Raw genomic sequence first — 23,343 nt, 5'->3', positions numbered from 1 at the left:
GCTGTCCAGTTTTGCCAACACCAGCTGTTGAAGAAGCTGTGATTTCCCCATTGTACATCCACGGTTCCTTTATCATATATTAATTGACCATATATGCTTGGGTTAATATCTGGACTCTCTATTCTGTACCATTGGTCTATGGGTCTGTTCTTATGCCAGTACCAAATTGTCTTGATTACTGTGGCTTTGTAGTAGAGCTTGAAGTCAGGGAGCATAATTCCCCCTGCTTTATTCTTCCCTCTCAGGATTGCTTTGGCTATTCAGGGTCTTTTGTGGTTCCCTATGAATTTTAGAACTGTTTGCTCTACTTCATTGAAGAATGCTGTAGGTATTTTGATAGGGATTGCATTGAATCTGTAGATTGCTTTAGGCAGAAAGGCCATTTTGACTATATTAATTCTCAGCTAAGAGCATGGGATGAATTTCCATTTATTAGTGTCCTCTTTAATTTCTCTTAAGAGTGTCTTATAGTTTTCAGGGCATAGGTCTTTCACTTTCTTGGTTAGGTTTATTCCTAGTTATTTTATTCTTTTTGATGCAACTGTGAATGGAATTGTTTTCCTGATTTCTCTTTCTGCTAGTTCATTGTTAGTGTATAGGAATTCCACAGATCTGCATATTAATTTTGTATCCCGCAACTTTGCTGAATTCAGATATTAGATCTAGTAGTTTTAGAGTGGATTATTTAGGGTTTTTATGTACAAATATCATGTCGTCTGCAAACAGGGACAGTTTAACTTCTTCCTTGCCAATACGGATGCCTTTTATTTCTTTGTGTTGTCTGATTGCCATGGCTAGGACTTCCAGAACTATGTTGAATAAAAGTGGGGAGAGTGTGCATCCTTGCCTTGTTCCCGATCTCAGAGGAAAAGCTTTCAGCTTCTCGCTGTTAAGTATAATGTTGGCTGTAGGTTTGTCATATATGGCCTTTATTATGTTGAGGTACTTGCCCTCTATACCCATTTTGTTGAGAGCTTTTATCATGAATGGATGTTGAATTTTGTCAAATGCTTTTTCAGCATCTATGGAGATGATCACGTGGTTTTTGTCCTTTTTGTTGATGTGGTGGATGATGTTGATGGATTTTTTAATGTTGTACCATCCTTGCATCCCTGGGATGAATCCTACTTGATCATGATGGATGATCTTTTTGATGTATTTTTAAATTCAGTTTGCTAATATTTTGTTAAGTATTTTTGCATCTATGTTCATCAGAGATATTGGTCTGTAATTTTCTTTTTTTGTGGTGTCTTTGCCTGGTTTTGGTATTATTGTGATGTTGGCCTCGTAGAATGAGTTTGGGAGTATTCCCTCCTCTTCTACTTTTTGGAAAACTTTAAGGAGGTATTAGGTCTTCACTAAATGTTTGATAAAATTCAGCAGTGAAACCATCTGGACCAGGAATTTTGTTCTTAAGTAGGTTTTTGATTACCAATTCAATTTCTTTGCTGATAATTGGTCTATTCAGATTTTCTGTTTCTTCCTGGGTCAGCCATGGAAGGTTGTATTTTTCTAGAAAGTTGTCCATTTCTTCTAGGTTATCTAGTTTGTTATCATATAATTTTTCATAGTATTCTCTAATAATTCTTTGTATTTCTGTGGTGTCCGTAGTGATTTTTCCTTTCTCATTTCTGATTCTGTTTATTTTGTGTATATTCTCTTTCTTTCTTGGTAAGTCTGGCTAGGGGTTTATCTACTTTATTGTCTAAAAGAACCAGCTCCTGCTTTCATTGATTCTTTCTATTGTTTTATTCTTCTCCATTTTATTTATTTCTGCTTTAATCTTTATTATGTCCCTCCTTTTATTGACTTTGGGCCTCATTTGTTCTTCCTTTTCTAGTTTTATTAATGGTGAGTATAGACTGTTAATTTGGGATTGTTCTTCTTTTCTGAGGTAGGCCTGTATTGCAATATATTTTCCTCTTAGCATAGCCTTTGCTGCGTCCCACAGATTTTGTGTTGTTGAATTATTGTTATTTGTCTCCATATATTCCTTGATATCTGCTTTAATTTGGTCATTGACCCATTATTTATGAGCATGTCATTTATTAAGCCTCCATGTGTTTGTGGGCTTTTTCATTTTCTTTGTGTAATTTATTTCTAGTTTCATAGCTTTGTGATCTGAGAAGCTAGTTAGTACAATTGCAATCTTTTTGAATTAACTGAGGTTCTTTTTGTGGCCTAGTATATGATCTATTCTTGAAAATGTTCCATGTGCACTTGAGAAGAATGTGTATCCTGTTGCTTTTGCATGAAGTGTTCTGAAGATGTCCACTAGGTCCATTTGTTCTAATACATTGTTCAGTGCCTCTGTCTCTACTTATTTTCTGTCTGGTTGATCTGTCCCTCAGAGTGAGTGGTGTGTTGAAGTCTCCTAAAATGAATGCATTACATTCTATTTCCCCTTTTAATTCTGTTAGTATTTGTTTCACATGTGTAGGTGATCCTGTGTTGGGTGCATAGATATTTATAATAGTTATATCCTCTTGTTGGACTGACCCCTTTATCATTATGTAATGTCCTTCTTTGTCTCTTGTGACTTTCTTTGTTTTGAAGTCTATTTTGTCTGATACAAGTACTGCAACTCCTGCTTTTTTCTCCCTATTAGTTGCATGAAATATCTTTTTCCATCCCTTTACTTTCAGTATTTGCATGTCTTTGAGTTTGAAGTGAGTCTCTTATAGGCAGCATATAGATGGGTCTTGTTTTTTTATCCATTCAGTGACTCTATGTCTTTTGATTGGTGCATTCAGACCATTTACATTAGTGTGATTATTGATAGGTATGTTGCCATTGCAGGCTTTAGATTCGTGGTTACGAAAGGTTCAAGGGTAATTCCCTTACTATCTAAGAGTCTAATTTATCTCACTTAATATGCTATTACAAACACAACCTAAAGGTTCTTTTTTTTTTCTCCTTTTTCTTCCTCTTCCATTCTTTGTATGTTATGAATCATATTCTGTACTCTTTGTCTGTCCATTGGGTGACATCTATTTAGCCTTAGGAATACTTCCATCTATGGGAGTCCCACCATCTAGAGGTGGTTTGTGGGAGGTAAATTCTCTCAACTTTTGCTTATCTGAAAATTGTTTAATCCCTCCTTCAAATTTAAATGATAACCTTGCCTGGTAGAGTATTCTTGGTTCAAGGCCCTTCTGCTTCATTGCATTAAATATATCATGCCACTCCCTTCTCGCCTGTAAGGTTTCTGTTGAGAAGTCTGATGATAGCCTGGTGGGTTTTCCTTTATATGTTATCTTTTTTCTCTCTCTAGATTCTTTTAAAAGTCTGTTTTTAGCCTTGATCTTTGCCATTTTAATTACTATATGTCTTGATGTTGTCTTCCTTGGGTCCCTTATATTGGGAGATCTGTGCACCTCCATGGCCTGAGAGACTATCTCCTTCCCCAGATTGGGGAACTTTTCAGCAATTACCACTTCAAAGACACTTTCTATCGGTTTTTCTCTCTCTTCTTCTTCTGGTCCCCCTATAATGCGAATATTGTTGCATTTGGATTGGTCACACAGTTCTCTCAACATGCTTTTATTTTCAGAGATTCTTTTTTCTCTCTGTGCCTCAGCTTCTTTGTATTCCTCTTCTCTAATTTCTATTCCATTTACCATCTCTTCTATTACATCTAATCTGCTTTTAAATCCCTCCATTGTATGTTTCATTTCAGATTTTAGATATGGAATTTCTTAATGATTGAATCTCTGACTTAAATTCGTTATGAGTTCTTGAATATTTTTCTGTACCTCCATAAGCATGTTTATAATTTTGATTTTGAACTCTCTTTCAGGAAGATTAGTGAGTTTAGTTTCATTTGGCCTTTTTTCTGGGGTTTGTGAGATTTTGGCCTGAACCATGTTATTTTGACATTGCCTGTTTCTGTGTGGTGCCCACTAGTGCCCAGAAGGTCCAGTCTCTGGAGCTTCTCAGCCCTAGCATGAGGCTGGGGGTCGTAGGGGAGTGGTGCTGGTGCCTGGGGGGAGGAAAGGTCTGTTTCCTGATTCCCATCTGTGGTGCCCGTCACCAATGTCAAAGCCAGTGGGCCGAGCACACAGGTGTAAGCCTCTGTTCTCCATGTCTCTAGCTGTTGTGGGCGGGTCCTCCCTCTGGTTGGCCTGACGTCAGTGCAGTGACTGCCGGTTTGCAAGCTGGTGCCGGCAGGCTAGGAGGAAGGTGCAAGCAAGCTGCATGTCAGTGAGGGGCCTCAGAGCTGAGTAGGCAACCAGGGGTATGGGGCACAAGAAGCTCCTCAAAGTTCCTAACCTGCTGGTCAGAGTGTGCCCAGACAACCTTGTCCAGCTCTCCCCTCCAAGGTCCATGCAAACCCCACTCCTTCAGCAGCCCTCTTGCTTCTAGGAAGCCTCTCCGACTGCCTGCCTTTCCTCTTGACACGGAGTGGCCGGATGTGGAACCCCTCTGCACAAATGGCTGGAATCTCAGTCTCTCAAGCACTCCACCTGTTGAGCTCCCCAGGACGTTGGGCTGGGTGTTCAGCAGTCCTAGGCCTCCACCCCCTCCCCGCTCTGTTTCTCTTCCTCCCACCAGTGAGCTGAGGGAAGGGCCTGGGTCCCACTGGATTAAGGCTTTCGTACATTCCCCTGTTTCTTGAGGTCTGCTCTGTTTGTGAGGTCTGTATGCAATCTGGTTAAGCCTTCTTTCTTGTTGCTGTTTAGGGTTAGTTGTATCAATTAAGTACATTTTCATACTATTTGTGGTTTGGGGAGGAGCTCTCCATCTCACCTCTCACACTGCCATCTTGAATCCTGTCAAGAATCTTACTTCTTAAACTTCCTGGGTGTTAAAATAAAATCTTATCTTTAAGGTGGAATCCTTCCCACCTTTTACTATGTTGTTTATGGCTGGGTCTGCATGCTAAATTAGTTGCCCAGTTTGCAAATCACCTCATCATATCTGAAGGAGGAAAGACAGCACGTAGGCCTGGACCTTTTAGCATGCTAAAGTGATTCTTACACATGATTACAAATGATGAGCATACTAAAAATGTGCTACTCTTCTTTATCTGGGGAGTATTAATTGGTCTCACTGAAGAATGACCTAGAGTTTAATGTTTAACACAGAGTTTTGGTAGGGGGTTTCCTTGCATGTAGTTACATTGCTCTGACTGTAAATATCTTGCCTTGCTTTTTCCAGAGGCCCGTGTCCTATTCTGTCTAATCTCATGGTCCCAGTGTCAACCTCAGCACCTGAGATTGTGACTGTATTTGGAGATAGGACACTGAAGAGGCACCATGTTAAAATGAGGTATTAGGATGGACCCTAATGCCCTGTGGCTGGTGTCCTTACAAGAACAAGGAACTTAGACACACATGGGCAGAGGGAAGACCTTGGAAGACACACGTCAAGATGGTGTCTCAGACCAAGGAGGGGGCCCTGGGGAGAAGCCAGCCCTACCCACACCTGGGTATCATGGTTCCAGCCTCAGCCAGTGGGAAAATAAAGTTCTGTTAGTCAAGTCACCCGGCCTGTGGTGCCCCACTATAATGCCCAGCTAAGGAGCACACCACCCACACACTAGCCCTGCTCTGTCTTGATTAATGTAGGTTTAGTGTGAAGACATTCAGTGTGGAGGAGAGGTAGTGAGAGCAGATATTCCCACCTTGTTCCCATCTTAGGCAAAAGCATTTTGCCTTTCTCATCAAGTATGGTAACTATAGGATTTTTATTGTTTTAATTGTTTTAAAGAGAAAGTCTTTTATGATTGAAGACATTTCCTTCCAGTGTTTTTTTGCAGAGAGTCTCCAGCATGAATGGGTGTTGAATTTTGTCAGAAGCTTTTTCGGCATCTATTGAAATGATCATATGATTTTCCCTTTCATTCTGTTTGTTTGGTTTTTTTCAACTTATTGAAGTATAGCTGACATACAATATTATATGAGTTTCAGGTTACATGCAGTATAGATGTTCACCAGGATTAATGTAGTTATCACCTGTTAATAGGGTGAATTACACTGATTGATATTTGAATGTCACTTAGATAAAACCCATTTGGTCATGATATGTAATAATTCTGAAAGTTTGAAATTTTGCTGATTGGTTCCACTAATGTTTTATGGAGGATGTTTGCATTCCTGTTTTTGATGGCCTTCAGTTCTGGGCAATTTTCTGGTATTATTTATTGATTTCATCCCTGGGTGCAGCCATTCATTAAAAATGACTTTTAAATATATAGTTTCCCATAACTTTTAGGTATGCACTGTGGGAGGTTTCTTTGAAATACCATCTTTTCTACTGCCTAAAATGGCTAAATAAAATTTTGCTATTTTTACCTTTTGCAGAAGAGTTTATTGATTTCTAATTTATATATCAGTAATGTGATGAAAAGTTCAAGGACTATAGTGTATATGGGATATTTTTAAAGTATTATAATTCATTTTATTTTGCAATTACATACAAAGAATTTAAAGCCTCAAACCACAGAAATTTAGAATTTCTGGATAGTCTTTTGGCATTTTGTGTAAATACACCCTGGGTCCCCTATGCCCATTTTGTTGAAAAGAGTAGTTTGTTTATGTTTTCCGACCGAAGAGTTGGGTGGGATGATGATGCACCTTGCTGACGTCCCCTAATTGTCTGCTGGGTACAAGAGTAGAGCAGGATTCTACCTCACAAACACCGCCCTTACTTACGTTGTAATGACAAGGTGGTTGATTTTTGTCCCTGTAGGGCCTTTGTCTTGCCCTCAATTTGTGCTCTGTCCTTGGTTTCTCAGGTCTCGCTTCACCGGCTGTTTGGCCTTAAATCATGGGCAGGAAGCTGGACCTGTCTGGTCTGACCAACGATGAGACAGAGCATATCCTCCGGGTGGTCCAGCGAGACTTCGATCTTCGTCGGAAAGAGGAGGAGCGACTGGGGTGAGACGCCGCGGGTGCCCCGCTAGGTGGCGGTCACAGGGACACTGGGCAGACCCCGGCGGGCTCCGGCCTCCAGCCCCGAGTTCAGAGTGTTTCTGTCGTGGGCACGCAGCATGAGCAGGGAAAGGTGGCCCCCGCCCCGCGCCGCCTCAGGCTCCTCACCGGTGCTGTGCGGCTGCGGGAAGGGTGGAGTCTGATGGCGGCGGCTGGCCCAGCTTGCTTGTGCTTTAGGCCCCGCGCTCCTGCAGGGTAACTGGCGCTCCTCTGCTCCGTGCAGGAAACACTCTGAAGAAGCTCCTGCCTCTGCAGGAAGGTGGCCTCGGGGCTGGGCCAGCACCACCCTCTGCATTTCACAGAGGAGGAAACTGAGGCCCGGAGAGGGGTCTTCTGATTCCTCCACAGTTGCCATTTCCTCTGGGAAATACTGTTGCAGCTTCGTTGGGCAGAAACAGCTCAATTTGAGAGAAGCACAGGGACGACAGTTAGGACCTGCTTGGAGCCTCACCTGAGAACTAGGTGGTGAATCGCTGTTAGTTCTCCGTGGCCATAACTCTGTCATCCCTCGGCACTCTGTCAGTACATCACAGTGCCATCCTCTTCCCTAGACACTGGGCTCAAAACCTGTCTTTACAATCCCCTGACTCTGTACCCACACAGGGCTGCCTCCTCACCATCTCCCCGGCCTGGACCCCACACGGCCTCTATGCTGTCACCCAGCCATTGCAGTGGCCCTCCCTATGGCCCCTGGCCTCCGCCCTCTGCCTCCCCTTCTCCAAAGACCCTGCCGCCAGGAGTGGGCTGGCTCAGCTCTGATCGTGTCCTTCCCCACCTGCTTAAAACTGGGAGGGATGGTCTTCCTTTCCCCTCGGGGTACCTCAGACTTTTGTTTCGCTGGGTGTCTTTCTTTTTTTCCCTCCCATATTGTATGTATTCATTATGTGCCAGTTAGATGGAAGGCAGGAAATCTGTTAATTAATAGTGAATTGATCTGCATACCATGTGCCAGGTGCTATTCCAGCTGTTGGGTAATAGTGAGCAAACATGTTTTTGCTGCACAGAGTTTATGTCCCAGGGCTGAGCTGACCGATGCTGTAGCCGCCAAGTATAGCCCAAGGGCTACCACCCCATAGGGCCACCCTGAGCAGGAGAGGCCGAAGGACCTGTGGTCTCTTCCTAGTCTGATGCAAATCTCTTGGCCCCTAACTGCTGCCCTCTGTGTCCATCCTCCCTGCCAACTTCTCTGAGCCCCCAGGTAGCATGAGTTTATAGAAAATGGAAGAAGCCTCCCACCTCCAAAACTTGTTTCCTGCTTTGAAAATCCCTATAGCACAGAACTGACAAATAACAGCCATTCATTTTGCGGGTTTGTATGTGATTACTGACACCTCACCGTTGGCCAGTGGTCTTGTCCCCCACACACAGGTAACGTGCTCAGTGAGCCCCTAGCAGGTGTCCTGTCCAGATGTACACAGTGAGGTTGTTCGCCTGGGGCCGGTCTGAGTCATGGAGAACATAGAACCAGTCTTGACTTTTCATTTCCAATTGAGAAATCAAACCAACCACCATTGTTTTATTTTTTGTGTGAAATTATTATTATTTTTTAAATTTTTTATGAAGATATTATTGATATACACTCTTATGAAGGTTTCACATGAAAACACAATGTAGTTACTACCTTTACCCATATTATCAAGTCCCCACCCATACCCCAGTGCAGTCACTGTCCTTCAGCGTTGTAAGATGCCACAGATTCACGATGTGCCTTCTCTGTGCTACACTGTTTTCCCTGTGATCCCCCACACGATGTGTACTAAGCATAATACCCCTCCATCCCCTTCTCCCTACCTCCCCACCCGCCCTCCCACACCCCTCCCCTTTGGTAACCACTAGTTCCTTCTTGGAGTCTGTGAGTCTGCTGCTATTTTGTTCCTTCAGTTTTGCTTCATTGTTATACTCCACAAATGAGGGAAATGATACTTGGCACTTGTCTTTCTCCACCTGGCTTATTTCACTGAGCATAATATCCTCCAGCTCCATCCATGTTGTTGCAAATGGTAGGATTTGTTTCTTTCTTATGGCTGAATAGTATTCCATTGTGTATATGTACCACCTCTTCTTTATCCATTCATCTACTGATGGACACTTTGGTTGCTTCTGTATCTTGGCTATTGTAAAGAGTGCTACGATAAACATAGGAGTGCATATGTCTTTTTGAATCTGAAAAGTTCTATTCTTTGGGTAAATTCCAAGGAGTGGGATTCCCCAGGTCAAATGGTATTTCTATTTTTAGGTTTTTGAGGAACCTCCATATTGCTTTCCACAGTGGTTGAACTAGCTTACATTCCACCAGCAGTGTAGGAGGCTTCCCCTTTCTCCGCATCCTTGCCAGCATTTGTTGTTCTTAGTCTTTTTGATGCTGGCCATCCTTACTGGTGTGAGGTGATATCTCATTGTGGTTTTTATTTGCATTTCCCTGATGATTAGTGATGTGGAGCATCTTTTCATGTGCCTGTTGGCCGTCTGAATTTCTTATTTGGAGAACTGTCTCTTCATATCCTCTGCCATTTGTTAATTGGGTTATTTGCTTTTGGGGTATTGAGGCATGTAAGTTCTTTATATATTTTGGATGTTAACCCCTTGTTGGATATGTCATTTACAAATATATTCTCCCATACTGTAGGATGCCTTTTTGTTCTGTTGATGGTGTCCTTTGCCGTACAGAAACTTTTTACTTTGATGTAGTCCCATGAGTTCATTTTTGCTTTTGTTTCCCTTACGTGAGGAGATGTGTTCAGGAAGAAGTTGCCCATACTTATATTCAGGAGATTTTTGCCTATGTTGTCTTCTAAGAGTTTTATGGTTTCATGACTTACATTCAAGTCTTTGATCCATTTTGAGTTTACTCTTGTGTATGGGGTTAAACAATAATCCAGTTTCATTCTCTTGCATGTAGCTGTCCAGTTTTGCCAACACCAGCTGTTGAAGAGTCTGTCATTTCCCCATTGTATATCCATGGCTCCTTTATCATATATTAATTGACCATATATGCTTGAGTTTATATCAGGGCTCTCTAGTCTGTTCCATTGGTCTATGGGTCTGTTCTTGTGCCAGTACCAAATTGTCTTGATTACTGTGGCTTTGTAGTATAGCTAAAGTTGGGGAGCATAATCCCCCCAGCTTTATTCTTCCTTTTCAGGATTGCTTTGGCTATTCAGAGTCTTTTGTGGTTCCATATGAATTTTAGAATGATTTTCTCTAGTTCGTTGAAGAATGCTGTTGGTATTTTGATAGGAATTGCATTGAAACTGTAGATTGCTTTAGACAGGCTGGCCATTTTGACAATATTAATTCTTCCTATCCATGAACATGGGATGTGTTTCCATTTATTGGTATCTTCTTTAATTTCTCTCATGAGTGTCTTGTAGTTTTCAGAGTATAGGTCTTTCACTTCCTTGGTTAGGTTTATTCCTAGGTATTTTATTCTTTTTGATGCAATTGTGAATGGAACTGTTTTCCTGATTTCTCTCTCTGCTAGTTCATTGTTAGTGTATAGGAATGCCACAGATTTCTGTGTATTAATTTTGTATCTTGCAACTTTGGTGAATTCAGATATTAGATCTAGTAATTTTGGAGTGGATTCTTTAGGGTTTTTTATGTACAATATCATGTCATCTGCAAACAGGGACAGTTTGACTTCTTCCTTGCCAATCTGGATGCCTTTTATTTCTTTGTGTTGTCTGATTGCCATGGCTAGGACCTCCAGAACTATGTTGAATAAAAGTGGGGAGAGTGGGCATCCTTGTCTTGTTCCCAATCTTAAAGGAAAAGCTTTCAGTTTCTCACTGTATATGGCCTTTATTATGTTGAGGTACTTGCCCTCTTTTTATGTGTCTGTTGGCCATCTGAATTTCTTCAGATGTTTTTATCATGAATGGATGTTGAATTTTGTCAAATGCTGTTTCAGCATCTATTGAGATGATCATGTGGTTTTTGTCCTCCTTTTTGTTGATATGGCGGATGATTTTGATGGATTTTCAAATGTACCATCCTTGCATCCCTGGAATAAATCCTACTTGAGCAAGATGGATGATCTTTTTGATGTATTTTTGAACTCGGTTTGCTAATATTTTGTTGAGTATTTTTTTTTTGTAGATAATTATTTTTTATTGAAGGGTAGTTGACACACAGTATTACATTACATTAGTTTCAGGTGTACAACATAGTGATTCAACATTTATATACATGACAATTCTAGGTACCAGCTATCACCATACCAAGCTGTTACAATATCTTGACTATATTCATTACATCCCAGTTACTTATTATTTTACCATTGGAAGTGTGTACTTTTTTTTTTTTGTGAGGGCATCTCTCATATTTATTGATCAAATGGTTGTTAACAACAATAAAATTCTGTATAGGGGAGTCAATGCTCAATGCACAATCATTAATCCACCCCAAGCCTAATTTTCGTCAGTCTCCAATCTTCTGAGGCATAACAAACAAGTTCTTACATGGAGAACAAATTCTTACATAGTGAATAAGTTACATAGTGAACAGTACAAGGGCAGTCATCAGAGAAACTTTTGGTTTTGCTCATGCATTATGAACTATAAACAGTCAGTTCAAATATGAATACTCATTTGATTTTTATACTTGATTTATATGTGGATACCACATTTCTCTCTTTATTATTATTATTTTTAATAAAATGCTGAAGTGGTAGGTAGATACAAGATAAAGGTAGAAAACATAGTTTAGTGTTGTAAGAGAGCAAATGTAGATGATCAGGTGTGTGCCTGTAGACTATGTGTTAATCCAAGCTAGACAAGGGCAATAAAACATCCACGGATGCAGAAGATTTCTCTCAGAATGGGGGGGTGAGGTTCTAAGCCTCACCTCTGTTGATCCCCAATTTCTCACCTGATGACCCCCGTGCGACTGTACCTGTCTTAGGTTGCTCCTCCCTTGAGGAATCTTACCCGTCTCTGGCTAACCAGTCATCTTCCGGGGCCATACAGGGAAATGTGAAGTTGGTAAGTGAGAGAGAAGCCTTATTGTTTGAAATGGTTAGCTTTTTATTCCTTTGCATATTTATGCCCTGTAGCTTCTATGCCCAGCATTTGTCTTGAGGTATCTTTACCACTTGGAAGAATTATGATACTCGGTAAATTTGATATGCGGCACGAATTCTATTTAAGGGTTGTAATTAGGAAGGAAGAAGAAAAGCTATAGAAGCAGCAGGTGGAAGAAAACATGGAAGATTGATTATTTCTTTGACATATCTTCTTTTAGAGTAACTTCAGCATGTATAGGTTTTAAACTACTACTAAAATTGCGCACACACATTAACATAATAGGAGTATAGTTACATAACCAAAGCATACCTGTAATTACCAGCCATCTCCAGTGAAACCAAGAAAACCAGTTAGGCACCTTAGGCATTTGTGAAAACTTATCTATGATATGGATTTGTTGAGTATTTTTGCATTTATGTTCATCAGAGATATTGGTCTGTAATTTTCTTTTTTTGTGTGTGTGGTGTCTTTGCCTCGTTTTGGTATTAGAGTGATGCTGGCCTCATAGAATGAGTTTGGAAGTATTCTCTCCTCTTCTATTTTTTGGAAAACTTTAAGGAGAATGGGTATTTGGTCTTCACTAAATGTTTGATAATATTCAACAGTGAAGCCATCTGGTCAAGGAGTTTTGTTGTCAGGTAGGTTTTTAATTACCAGTTCAGTTTTGTTGCTGGTAATTGATCTGTTAAGATTTTCTGTTTCTTCCTTGGTCAGCCTTGGAAGGTTGTATTTTTCTAGAAAGTTGTCCATTTCTTCTAGGTTATCCAGTTTGTTAGCATACAATTTTTCATAGTATTCTCTAATAATTCTTTGTATTTCTGTGGTGTCCGTAGTGATTTTTCCTTTCTCATTTCTGATTCTGTTTATATGAGTAGACTCTTTTTTTCTTGGTAAGTCTGGCTAGGGGCTTATCTATTTTGTTTATCTTCTCAAAGAACCAGCTCCTGCTTTCCTTGACTCTTTCTGTTGTTCTATTCTTCTCAATATTATTTATTTCAGCTCTAATCTTTATTAGGTCCCTCCTTCTATTGACTTTGGGCCTCATTGGTTCTTTTTCTAGTTTCATTAATTGTGAGTTTAGACAGCTCATATGGGATGGTTCTTTCCTGAGGTAGGCCTGTATTGTAATATACTTTCCTCTTAGCACAGCCTTTGCTACATCCCACAGATTTTGCAGCGTTGAATTGTTGTTATCATTTGTCTCCATATATTGCTCGATCTCCGTTTTTATTTGGTCATTGATCCATTGGTTATTTAGGAGCATGTTGTGAAGCCTCCGTGTCTTTGTGGGATTTTTCATTTTCTTTGCTCTGAAAACTGGTTTAATACCTTTGTTGTCTGAGAACTGTTTGGTACAATTTCAATCTTTTTTAATTTACTGAGGCTCTTTTTGTGGCCTAGTAAATGATCTATTCTTGAAAATGTTCCATGTGCACTTGAGAAATGTGTATTGTGCTGCTTTTCTGTGTAGAGTTCTGTAGATGTCTGTTAGATCCATCTGTTGTAATGTGTTGTTCAGGGTCTCTGTCTACTTACTTATTTTCTGTCTGGTTGATCTGTCCTTCAGAGTAAGTGGGGTGTTGAACTCTCCTAGAATGAATGCATTGCATTCTATTTCCCCTTTTTAATTCTGTTAGTATTTGTTTCACATATGTAGGTGATCCTGGGTTGGGTTCATAAATATTTATAATGGTTATATCTTCTTGTTGGATTGACCCTTTTATCATTATGTAATGTCCTTCTTTGTCTCTTGTGACTTTCTTTGTTTTGAAGTCTGTTTTGTCGGATACAAGTACTGCAACTCCTACTTTTTTCTCCCTATTAGTTGCATGAAGTATCTTTTTTCATCCCTTTACTTTCAGTCTGTGTATGTCTTTTGGTTTAAAATAAGTCTCTTGTAGGCAGCATATGGATGGGTCTTGTTTTTTTTATCCATTCAGTGACTCTATATCTTTAGATTGGTGCCTTCAGTCCATTTACCTTTAGGGTGATTATCGACAGGTATGTACTTAATGCCATTGCAGGCTTTAGATTCATGGTTACCAAAGGTTCAAGTTTAGCTTTCTTACCATCTAAGAGTCTAACTTAACTCACTTAATATGCTATTACAAACACAATCTAAAGGTTCTATTTTTTTTCTCTCCTCCTTTATCTTCCTCCTCCATTCTTTATATATTAGGTATCATATTCTGTACTCTTTGTCTTTCCCTTGATTGACTTTGGGGATAGTTAATTTAATTTTGCATTTGCTTCATAATTAGCTGTTCTACTTTCTTTACTGTGGTTTTATTACCTCTGCTGACAGCTTTTAAACCTTAGGAACACTTCCATGTATAGCAGTCCCTCCAAAATACACTATAGAAATGGTTTGTGGGAGGTAAATTCTCTCAGCTTTTGCTTATCTGCAAATTGTTTAATCCCTCCTTCAAATAATCTTGCTGGATAAAGTAATCTTGGTTCAACACCCTTCTACTTCATTGCATTAAATACATCATGCCACTCCCTTCTGGCCTGTAAAGTTTCTGCTGAGAAGTCTGATGATAGCCTGATGGGCTTTCCTTTGTATGTGATCTTATTTCTCTCTGTGGCTGCTTTTAATAGTCTGTCGTTATCCTTGATCTTTGCCATTTTAATTACTCTATATCTTGGTGTTGTCTTCCTTCGGTGCCTTGTGTTGGGAGATCTGTGCACCTCCATAGCCTGATAGACCATCTCCTTCCTCAGATTGGAGAAGTTTTCAGCAATTACCTCCTCAAAGACACTTTCTATCCCTTTTTCTCTCTCTTCTTCTTCTGGTACCCCTATAATATGAATATTGTTCCATTTGGATTGGTCACACAGCTCTATCAACATTCTTTCATTCCTGGATATCCTTTTTTCTCTCTGTGCCTCAGCTTCTTTGTATTCCTCTTCTCTAGTTTCTACTTCATTTATCATCTCCTCCACCAAATCTAATCTGCCTTTAACGCCCTCCATTGTGCTCTTCAATGATTGGGTCTCTGACTGGAATTCATTCCTGAGTTCTTGAATATCTTTCCGTACCTCCATTAGCATGTTAATGATTTTTATTTTTAAATCCCTTTCAGAAAGATTCATGAGGTCGAGGACATTTAAATCTTTCTCAGGATTTGTGTTAATAATTTCACTTTGAACCAGATTCCTTTGGCGTTTCATATTGGTATATGGTGCCCTCTAGTACCCAGAAGCTCTACTCTCTGGAGTTGCTCAGCCCCTGAAGCAATGTAGTGGGTGGTAGGGGAGTAGTATTGGTGCCTGGGGGGAGGAAAGCTGTTTCCTGCTTCCTGGCTGCTATGCCTGTCTCCACTGCCTGAACCAGTGGGCTGAGTACACCAGTTTAAGCCTGTATGCTCTGCGTTTGTAGTTGCTATAGACAGAATTTCCCTCTCGCTGGCCTAACCCCAGGGTAGGGTTTGCCGGTTTGCAAGCCAGGTGGGGCTGACCGGGAGAAAGGTGCAGTAGGCTGTGTATCACGGAGGGGGTCCTTGAAGCTGTGTAGCCAGCCAGGGAGCTGGAGCACCTGAAGATTGTGAAAGCTCCCAACCTGCTGGGCAGAGTGCACCTGCATAATTTTGTCTACCAGTCCTTTCTCCTGAGCAGTAAGATCTGTGCAGTCTTTCCCCTTTAGCAGCCCTCTTGCCTCTTGCTAATGGCTTCCTTGTTAGGAAGTTTCTCAGACTGCCCACCTTTCTTTTGTTCCAGAGCAGCCAGATATGGATCCCTGCTTTCTACAAGCAGCTGGAATCTCAGTCTCTCCAGGAATTCAGCCCGTCTTAGCTTTCCAACCCCCTAATGAGAGTACCATGCAAGCACCATGAAATGTAGGTTTGTGCTCCCAGAGCAGATCTGCGGAGCTAGGTATTCAGCAGTCCCAGATCTCCACTACCTCCCCACTCCATTTCTCTTCCTCCCGCTGATGAGCTGGGGTAGGGGAAGGGCTTGGGTTCCACCAGCCCACAGGTTTGGCACATTACCCTGTTCTGTGAGGTCTGCTCTTTTCTCCAGGTGTATGCAGTCTGGCGCAGCCCTCTTTTCTGTTGCTCTTTCAGGATTAATTGTATTAATTATATTTTTGTATTTTATGCGGTTTTAGGAGGATGCCTCTGTCTCACCTCTCACGTCACCATTTTTAATCTTTTAATGATTTTTATCATATATGAAGTGCTGCAACAATGTCCTCATACATCATGAAATTTTGTCTTCTCCTCCAATCGTTTGTCGCTGAAGCCCATTCCTAAAATAGAATGACTGGTTAAATGCGTGCACTGAGACTTTCCCAGGCTGTTTGAGACACTCCAGGGATTTGGTTTCCAGAGGGTCACCCCAGGCACGCACTGTTTGTCCACTGGTGAGACCTTGCATGCTTGCTGCTTCTGAAACCTTGGCCAGCATCCCAGCAACTGCGCCCCACACCCTGTTCTTTATGGCAGGTGCTGTTGGCAAGGGCTCTCTGTTTATTGTCACTGAAGGAAACAGAGCTGAGTCCACACATGACATGGCTGTGTTGGTAGCCCCATGGACTTGGTACCTCTTGGCACTTTCAGAATAGGAAGTATGTGTCAAGTGCAGGTTAGAAAATCAAAAAAGAGCCGCGTCACTGGAGTTTCCTTTAATGTCAGTGTGTGGCAGGCAGGAAGGCAAGAAGGACCATCAGCCTTGTTTCTTAACAATAAGTGCTGGAGACTTTGTGCCAGAGTTAAAATTTTGTTACATGAACCCAGCTGAAAACCTTGTATTTTACATATCCCTGAGGCATTAGCATTGATCCTCAGGCCTGACAGGTCAGATTCTTGTATTTTATAGAAATAGGAATTAGCAAATTTCTCCTTTATTTTAGATGTATTGAGGTAATCAACAAGACAATTTTTTGGAAAAATAAACAAGGCACATGTTTGCCCTCGAATGGCTCTTTGGCTGTGGCCACGGAGGAGCACACTTGTAGCTCTGACAGCCATGGCGCCGGTGTCCCACAGACTCAGCCAGGGCCCTGTGACTGAGGCCGTGGCTAGAGTGCAACAGCAGCTTAAGGCCCTGGGGACTCTTCTCTCTGATTCAGATGAGCTATGGCTCACTGAACTCCTGGGCATAATGGCTTTTACATCTGGCTGTGATTTATGACAACACTCATTTGTTCTATGTTTTTATAAGCCTTGTCCCTCTGTTTAATATTATTAAAGTTTTATGATGGCTCCATCCAGTAAAGAAAAGCAAGTGGCAGATCCTCACATTGTCTCATGTCCTTTTTGCCAGGCAGTGTCCTGTGTTTGGAGAGGGTCCCTGGGTGAAGTGGAAGCCATCATCCCTTCCATGTTAGGAGAGGGCTCTCAGCTGCCACTGGCCTGGCTGGGCCTGGGGCTGTGGGCTCCGCATGGTGCCAGGCCTCTGCCTAGTGCTTGGCGTTTGGTACCCACTCTCCTCTCCTTGCTTATCCTGTGGAAGCTGACTGCCCTGTGAGATCAACACACTCCCCTAGAATGGCCTCTTACTTAACTTTTCTGGTTCCTAGTCATCACAAGGCTTGTTTAATATCTATGAGATTTCTTTTGTTAGCAATATGATAAGGTCCCTCAGAGACTGTCAGATCAGTTCTCAGTAGACGTCAGTTCACAGGACCGAGAATTCGCCAGCTCTCTGCGGCTGGTACGTTAGGTGGGGCTTTGTAGACACACTCAAGCTGGATGGACCCTGGACCCTGGTCATTTCAGTATGTCCAAAATTTGTGACACTTTATAGCAATAGTGTGTGTTTGTGGTATTCATGTGTCTTAGGGAAAAAAGAGGCAAACCAGGATTGTTTGGGCATAAACTGGGACCCATCCAACCATCCCACTCCCACCCCAAACAGCCCATGGATCCAAACAAACAAGAAATCAGGGACAGGAATTTGAAAGCTACATGTGGTGTGCTTTGGAACTATTAAAACCTGTGCTGCACTGGGCGTACGTGACTGGGTGGGAGTGTGAAGTGTTACCTCCTTCATGGGGAGCAATGTGGTCGAATGATCAAAACTGCAAACGTGTGCAGCCTGGAAGCAGTGGTTTCCTCGTCTCTAAGAATTATCCTACAAGTCCACCCACACATTTGAGATGGCCTGGGTTTGAGGTTAAATGACCGTGTGTCTGGACAATGGAATGTGTGTTGTTAGAGCAGAATGTAGAAGAAGCTCTCCCAAGATCTGACACACAAGAATTTGCCAGATAGGTTAAGTAAGAGATAAAGTTCCTTAATTTTATTAAAAAGGGACAAAAAAATTAAAAAGTACAGGCAGAGACAGAGACAAGGAGGAGTGAGGAGGAGGAGAGAGCTCCATGTGTGTGAAATACCCCTGGGAGGACCTGTGTGAGGTCGCAGCTTTGCCTGGCTGTGGGTGGGGAATCGTGTGGCTAAAGGACAGAACTAAGGGGGTGACTTCACCGTAAACCTTCTACAGTTTCTAAATTTTGAACCGTGGCACTGAAAATGAAGCCTGCAGAACATCCAGGTGTGTCTTACTGCTTGTGCGGCATTGCTGGATGGATATAAAGGTTCATCACAAGCTTATTTCCTGCTTCCCAGACTTTGAACCAATGCAACAATGCATACAGGTAAATTGAAGGAGTCACGTTTATGAATTTCTCTTTTACCTTCTCAGCAGTGCATTGGAAGAAATACTGGTTTTCATGTTTACTGTGCATCACTGTCGGACCTGAATCTTTCAACACATAGAAGCAGACTTCATTAATATTTTGCAGTCTTAATTCTTCTGCTTTTATGGGGCGGTGTGGATAAAATATTAATTTTTATTAGCTCTATAAGGTTTCAGAGCTGCACAGCACAGGAAGAGGGAGGCCACAGTCACATACTTAAGCCTAAATGCAGACCTGGGCAGTGGAAGTCTCTGGACCCACAGATAAGACAGAATGGAAACAAGTGATGTTTTATAATTTACAGATGAGAGACAGGCTTTTCCCTGGAAATTTCATGAAACACTTAAGAACTTAGTTATATCAGCAACCCACCACCACCAAAAAAAAAAAATCCTCATCAAGTATCTAATGTAGAAATTGTACAGACTATTTTCTTGGATCACAAAGATCTAAAAATTAATTACCGAAGTATAAACAAAAGAAGTTCTCTCCTGAATAACTGCAGTCACACACTCGCTGTTTAGAAAATGAGGTTAATAAAAATGCTTTGTGACATGCAGCCAGGACCGTGGTGAAGAGTCTTCACTTCAGTGATTTCATTATTAGGCAAGTAAACACAGAAATAATTACACTACAATTCAAAAGCTAGAAAAAGGAAAGAGTAACAGAAGTAAACTCAGAGTACTAAAAGAAAGGAATGAATAAAAATACAAGGAGAAATTAATGTTCTACGAGACAAAAAGGAAGAATTAGCAAATTAAAATAATATCCCCTAATCAACAGAGGTGAGGCTTAGAACCTCACCCCCCCTGTTCTGAGAGAAATCTTCTGCATATGTGGATGTTTTATTGCCCTTGTCTAGCTTGGATTAACACATAGTCTACAGGCACACACCTGATCATCTACATTTGCTCTCTTACAACACTAAACTATGTTTTCTACCTTTATCTTGTATCTACCTACCACTTCAGCATTTTATTAAAAATAATAATAATAAAGAGAGAAATGTGGTATCCACATATAAATCAAGTATAAAAATCAAATGAGTATTCATATTTGAACTGACTGTTTATAGTTCATAATGCATGAGCAAAACCGAAGGTTTCTGTGATGACTGCCCTTGTACTGTTCACTATGTAACTTATTCTCTATGTAAGAATTTGTTCTCCATGTAAGAACTTGTTTGTTATGCCTCAGAAGATTGGAGACTGATGAAAATTAGGCTTGGGGTGGATTAATGATTGTGCATTGAGCATTGACTCCCCTATACAGAATTTTATTGTTGTTAACAACCATTTGATCAATAAATATGAGAGATGCCCTCACAAAAAAATAAATAAATAAATAAATAAAATAAAATAAGATCCCCTAAAAAGAATAAAGTGTCAACAAAACAAAACAAGAAACAGAAACCTGACCAGTCTATTCTAGGACAGAAAACGAACAGTGGAGAACATCAGGAGTGGGAGGGAGCAAAGGAGATTAAAGTTTACAAGAGAAAACTAGACTAAATCCTTGGTCCTCAAAGCACGGTCCACAGACCAGGAACATCTGGGAGCTTATTAGAAATGGAGGCTCTGAGGCCCCACCCCAGACCTGCATTCAGAACCTGCATTAATCAGCTCCCCAGAGGAGTCTTGTGCACATTAAAGTGTGGATAGCATTGCTCTGAATCAGTGATTCTCAACCTTGGCCACACACATAATCACTCTCAGTTAAAATAAAAAAAAATTCCCAGGGAACCTGATTTCACTGGCTTGGGCATCAGGATTTCTGAGAACTGCCCAGGTGACACTGCTGTGAAGCCAGAGTTGAGAACCCTGCTTTAAATTATTCTATGCAAATAAATGTTAAAATCTCAATGCAATGCATGGCTTTCCAGAAAAATGTGATCCATCATCTGAATAGACCATCAAATGTGAACAAACTGAAAGTATGTCAAATGACACCCTCCCCAACGGTAAGTGATTCCTTTGGCATCCCAGCTGAGTTTCAAAGAACATTAAATGCTGTGCTTTTTAACATTCCCAGTAAGCAAGTAAAAGACGGGGAGCTTTCCAGTTCTTTTTATGAAGCCAGCATATTCCTAACATCCAGCCTGACAAAATAGCCCAGAAACTCATTTACAGTTACAAATGTAAATTTCTAAATTCCAAATAAAACATTGGCAAGTCAAATCTGACTTTATATTAGAAATAACACCCGTAGGCTGTATTTTTAAAATACAAGGATGGTTCAATATAAACAAATTTCCTAGTGTACTTGATTACTTAATAGAGTCTAATGTCCCAAAGGACATTTGATAAAATTCAAGTTAATTTCTGAAAAACCTTTTAGTTAAAGTAGGATTAATAAGATGCTTTATTAGCATGACAAGTGTTAGCTAACTTGAACTAAGAAACCAGATCAAGCTTGGCTTGGAATATTGAAAGATTGGATAACTTCTTTCTGGCACCTTCTGCTCTGCTTACTCACCCAGGACCATGGGAACAAAACTGGCATAAAAGTTGTTTAATATACTGCTGACATAGAAATTCTCTTAAAACCAGGAATGTGGCAAGGTTAGGCCCTGCTCCCACTCTCACTTCACACGTAGTGGTTAATTTTATGGGTCAGCTTGGCTGGCCGGTCAGGTGTTTCTGTATAGCAGTAACATTTGGGTAAGTGGACAGGAAGTAAGCAGGTTGTCCTCCCTGCTGTATGTGCCTGCAGAACTCAACAGAGCGGCAAGGCTGAGTGTGTGGGAACTCCTGCCCGTCTCTTGGGGACACTGGTCTTTCCCCTCCTTTAGACTCAGACTGAAATGTCAGCTCTTCCCAGGTCCTGGGCCTGCCGGCTTTGGACACCTCCTGGTTCTCGGGCCTTCAGACTTGAGCTGGAACCACATATTAGCTCCTGCGGGTCCTCCAGCCTGCTGACTACAGATCCGTTCAGCCCCCGTGATCACCTGTGCCCGGAAGCCCCCCTGTGGATGGCGGGGACGCCTCAGTGGATGCGGCGCAAAGGGCGCAGCTTCACCTATTATTATCCCTCCAGCTGTGGGACTTCCAATTTGGGAACCCCTAGAGGGGAATTGGTCTCGGGTAATGTACCTCCTAGAGGGGTGGGGCCTTCCCCAGACCTGGAAGCTGCAGAATTAGCCCTCCGTGAGTTGGAAGACTGCTTGGAGACCTTAGGGGGTCGTGTAGTGGCTGGCATTGTAGGGTCTCTTTTCATCAAGAGAGTGGAAAATGTTATACAGGAGAGAGAGGGACTTAGGTGGGAGAGAGACACACTTCAGCCTCGCTTGGAGCAGCTGGGCGATAACCTATGGGTGCTGTTAAAGAAGAGGGACAGTTACTGAAAAGACAGGTCATGCTCCTAGAAGACCCCTTAGTGGCATGGGGGGAGACAGCAGGAAAAGCCGCCTTGCAGGAAGCCGTGGGGGAGGGGAAGGAAGGAGTGGTGCCTTCAGCCCCGGAAATGGGGGAGGAGGAGCCGTTGGTGGAGGAGCCTGAAGGAGAAGAGGAGGAGGTGGGGCCATTGGTGGATCTGCTGCCCGGGCCACCGCGGAACATGCTATCTTCTCCTGTTTTAAAGGCCCGCCCAGCTGTAATTAAGAAAATAAAAACAAAACACGAAACAACCGTGGCTCCTTGGGGAGGAGCAGCCTCCTCCCCAGGTTGTGGCGCTTTCCATGCTCCGCCCCAATAGCCAGGACAAGCTGGTGGACATGAGCGTCCAGTATAGGCAGAGGCCATTGGAATCTGGGCCTACATGGCTTTTACATCTCTGGGATATGGGGGTGGAAAACATTGTTGTGTTGGGTACTGAGATGAGTAGACTGGCTTCACTGACGACTCGCCTTTCCCTCCAGCAGCAGTAGCAAAATGCCCGTCATGCCCCAGGGAATCACACTCCTGGAAAGGCTGACAGCTGCCATCAGGGTAGTTTGGCCTAATCAGGGTGATTTACTATATTTTCCCAGTACTTGGAAAACATATGCAGAGCTCCAACAGGTACTGCGGGAATTGGTTATGAAAAATATCATCTATAATGTGGACCCCCAGGGCCCTGATGAAGAGGCATTCACTATAGGAATGAGAAACCTGGTGCCGCATATGGCTCCCACGTCTCTCTTTTGGTCCTAGTGAGTATTCTTGCCCCCACCTAGGGAAACCCATAAGTGAGGCTATTCGTACTTTAGCAGATCTGGGGGAGGTCGAAACAATAAGGGCATGGAGGGAAGTACAGGCCACGACTGAAAGGAGAGGTGCAAAAGGCCCTGTGAAGGTCTCGAGGACCCAGATGTGGGATGATTTGATAAAGGCCAGGGTTGTAAAAGAAAAACTTGATGGGCAGCCCAATAGAATATTGTTAGAACTGTGGCACCAATTAAAGCCAGAGCAGCAGTTCCAGCTGCTGAGGTCCAGGACATGGAAACCAGAATCAAGGCCTCATGCCCGGCCTGTGTCCCTGCAAAACTTCATGGGAGACAGTACTCAGGATTCGCCTGGGCCCTCACCCCCACAGGAGGATGATTGGGCATCGCGGTTCTACTGAGGGGGCTGTGAAAGTCCCCACCTTGGGGATCATGGTGGGGACCAGAGGCCACATGTAGAATTAGCAATTCATTGGTCCCTTGTAAATGTACAACGTGTCCTGGGCGTGGGTGGACACAGGAGCTGAGTGTTCTCTGATTCATTGCAACCCTGAGCATTTTCCCAGGGCCCCTGCTATGATAGATGGCTATGGGGGTAAG

General features: G+C 42.1%; 1 protein-coding gene across 9 annotated transcripts in view; it reads left to right on the top strand.

The window, feature by feature from the left end:
- Positions 1 to 23,343, top strand: part of MYRIP (myosin VIIA and Rab interacting protein) — a 220,558-nt gene that overhangs the window by 44,613 nt on the left and 152,602 nt on the right. For 8 of the 9 annotated variants that reach the window (XR_005032056.2, XM_036921708.2, XM_036921705.2 and 5 more), the window contains exon 2: positions 6,740 to 6,881. Coding sequence is in view for 7 of the 9 variants with exons in the window: in XM_036921708.2 (XP_036777603.2) it covers positions 6,772 to 6,881 (110 nt within the window). In the remaining 2 variants the exon portion in view is untranslated. Of the gene's footprint in view, positions 1 to 6,739; positions 6,882 to 23,343 lie in introns of those variants that run through there. The other variant, XM_036921712.2, reaches the window with a different exon arrangement.

The sequence above is a fragment of the Manis pentadactyla genome, chromosome 14 (genome assembly GCF_030020395.1).
Source record: "Manis pentadactyla isolate mManPen7 chromosome 14, mManPen7.hap1, whole genome shotgun sequence".
Taxonomy (NCBI): Eukaryota; Metazoa; Chordata; class Mammalia; order Pholidota; family Manidae; genus Manis; species Manis pentadactyla.
The sequence above is the reverse complement of the archived record's forward strand: the minus strand, read 5'-3'. Positions and strand labels throughout refer to the sequence as shown.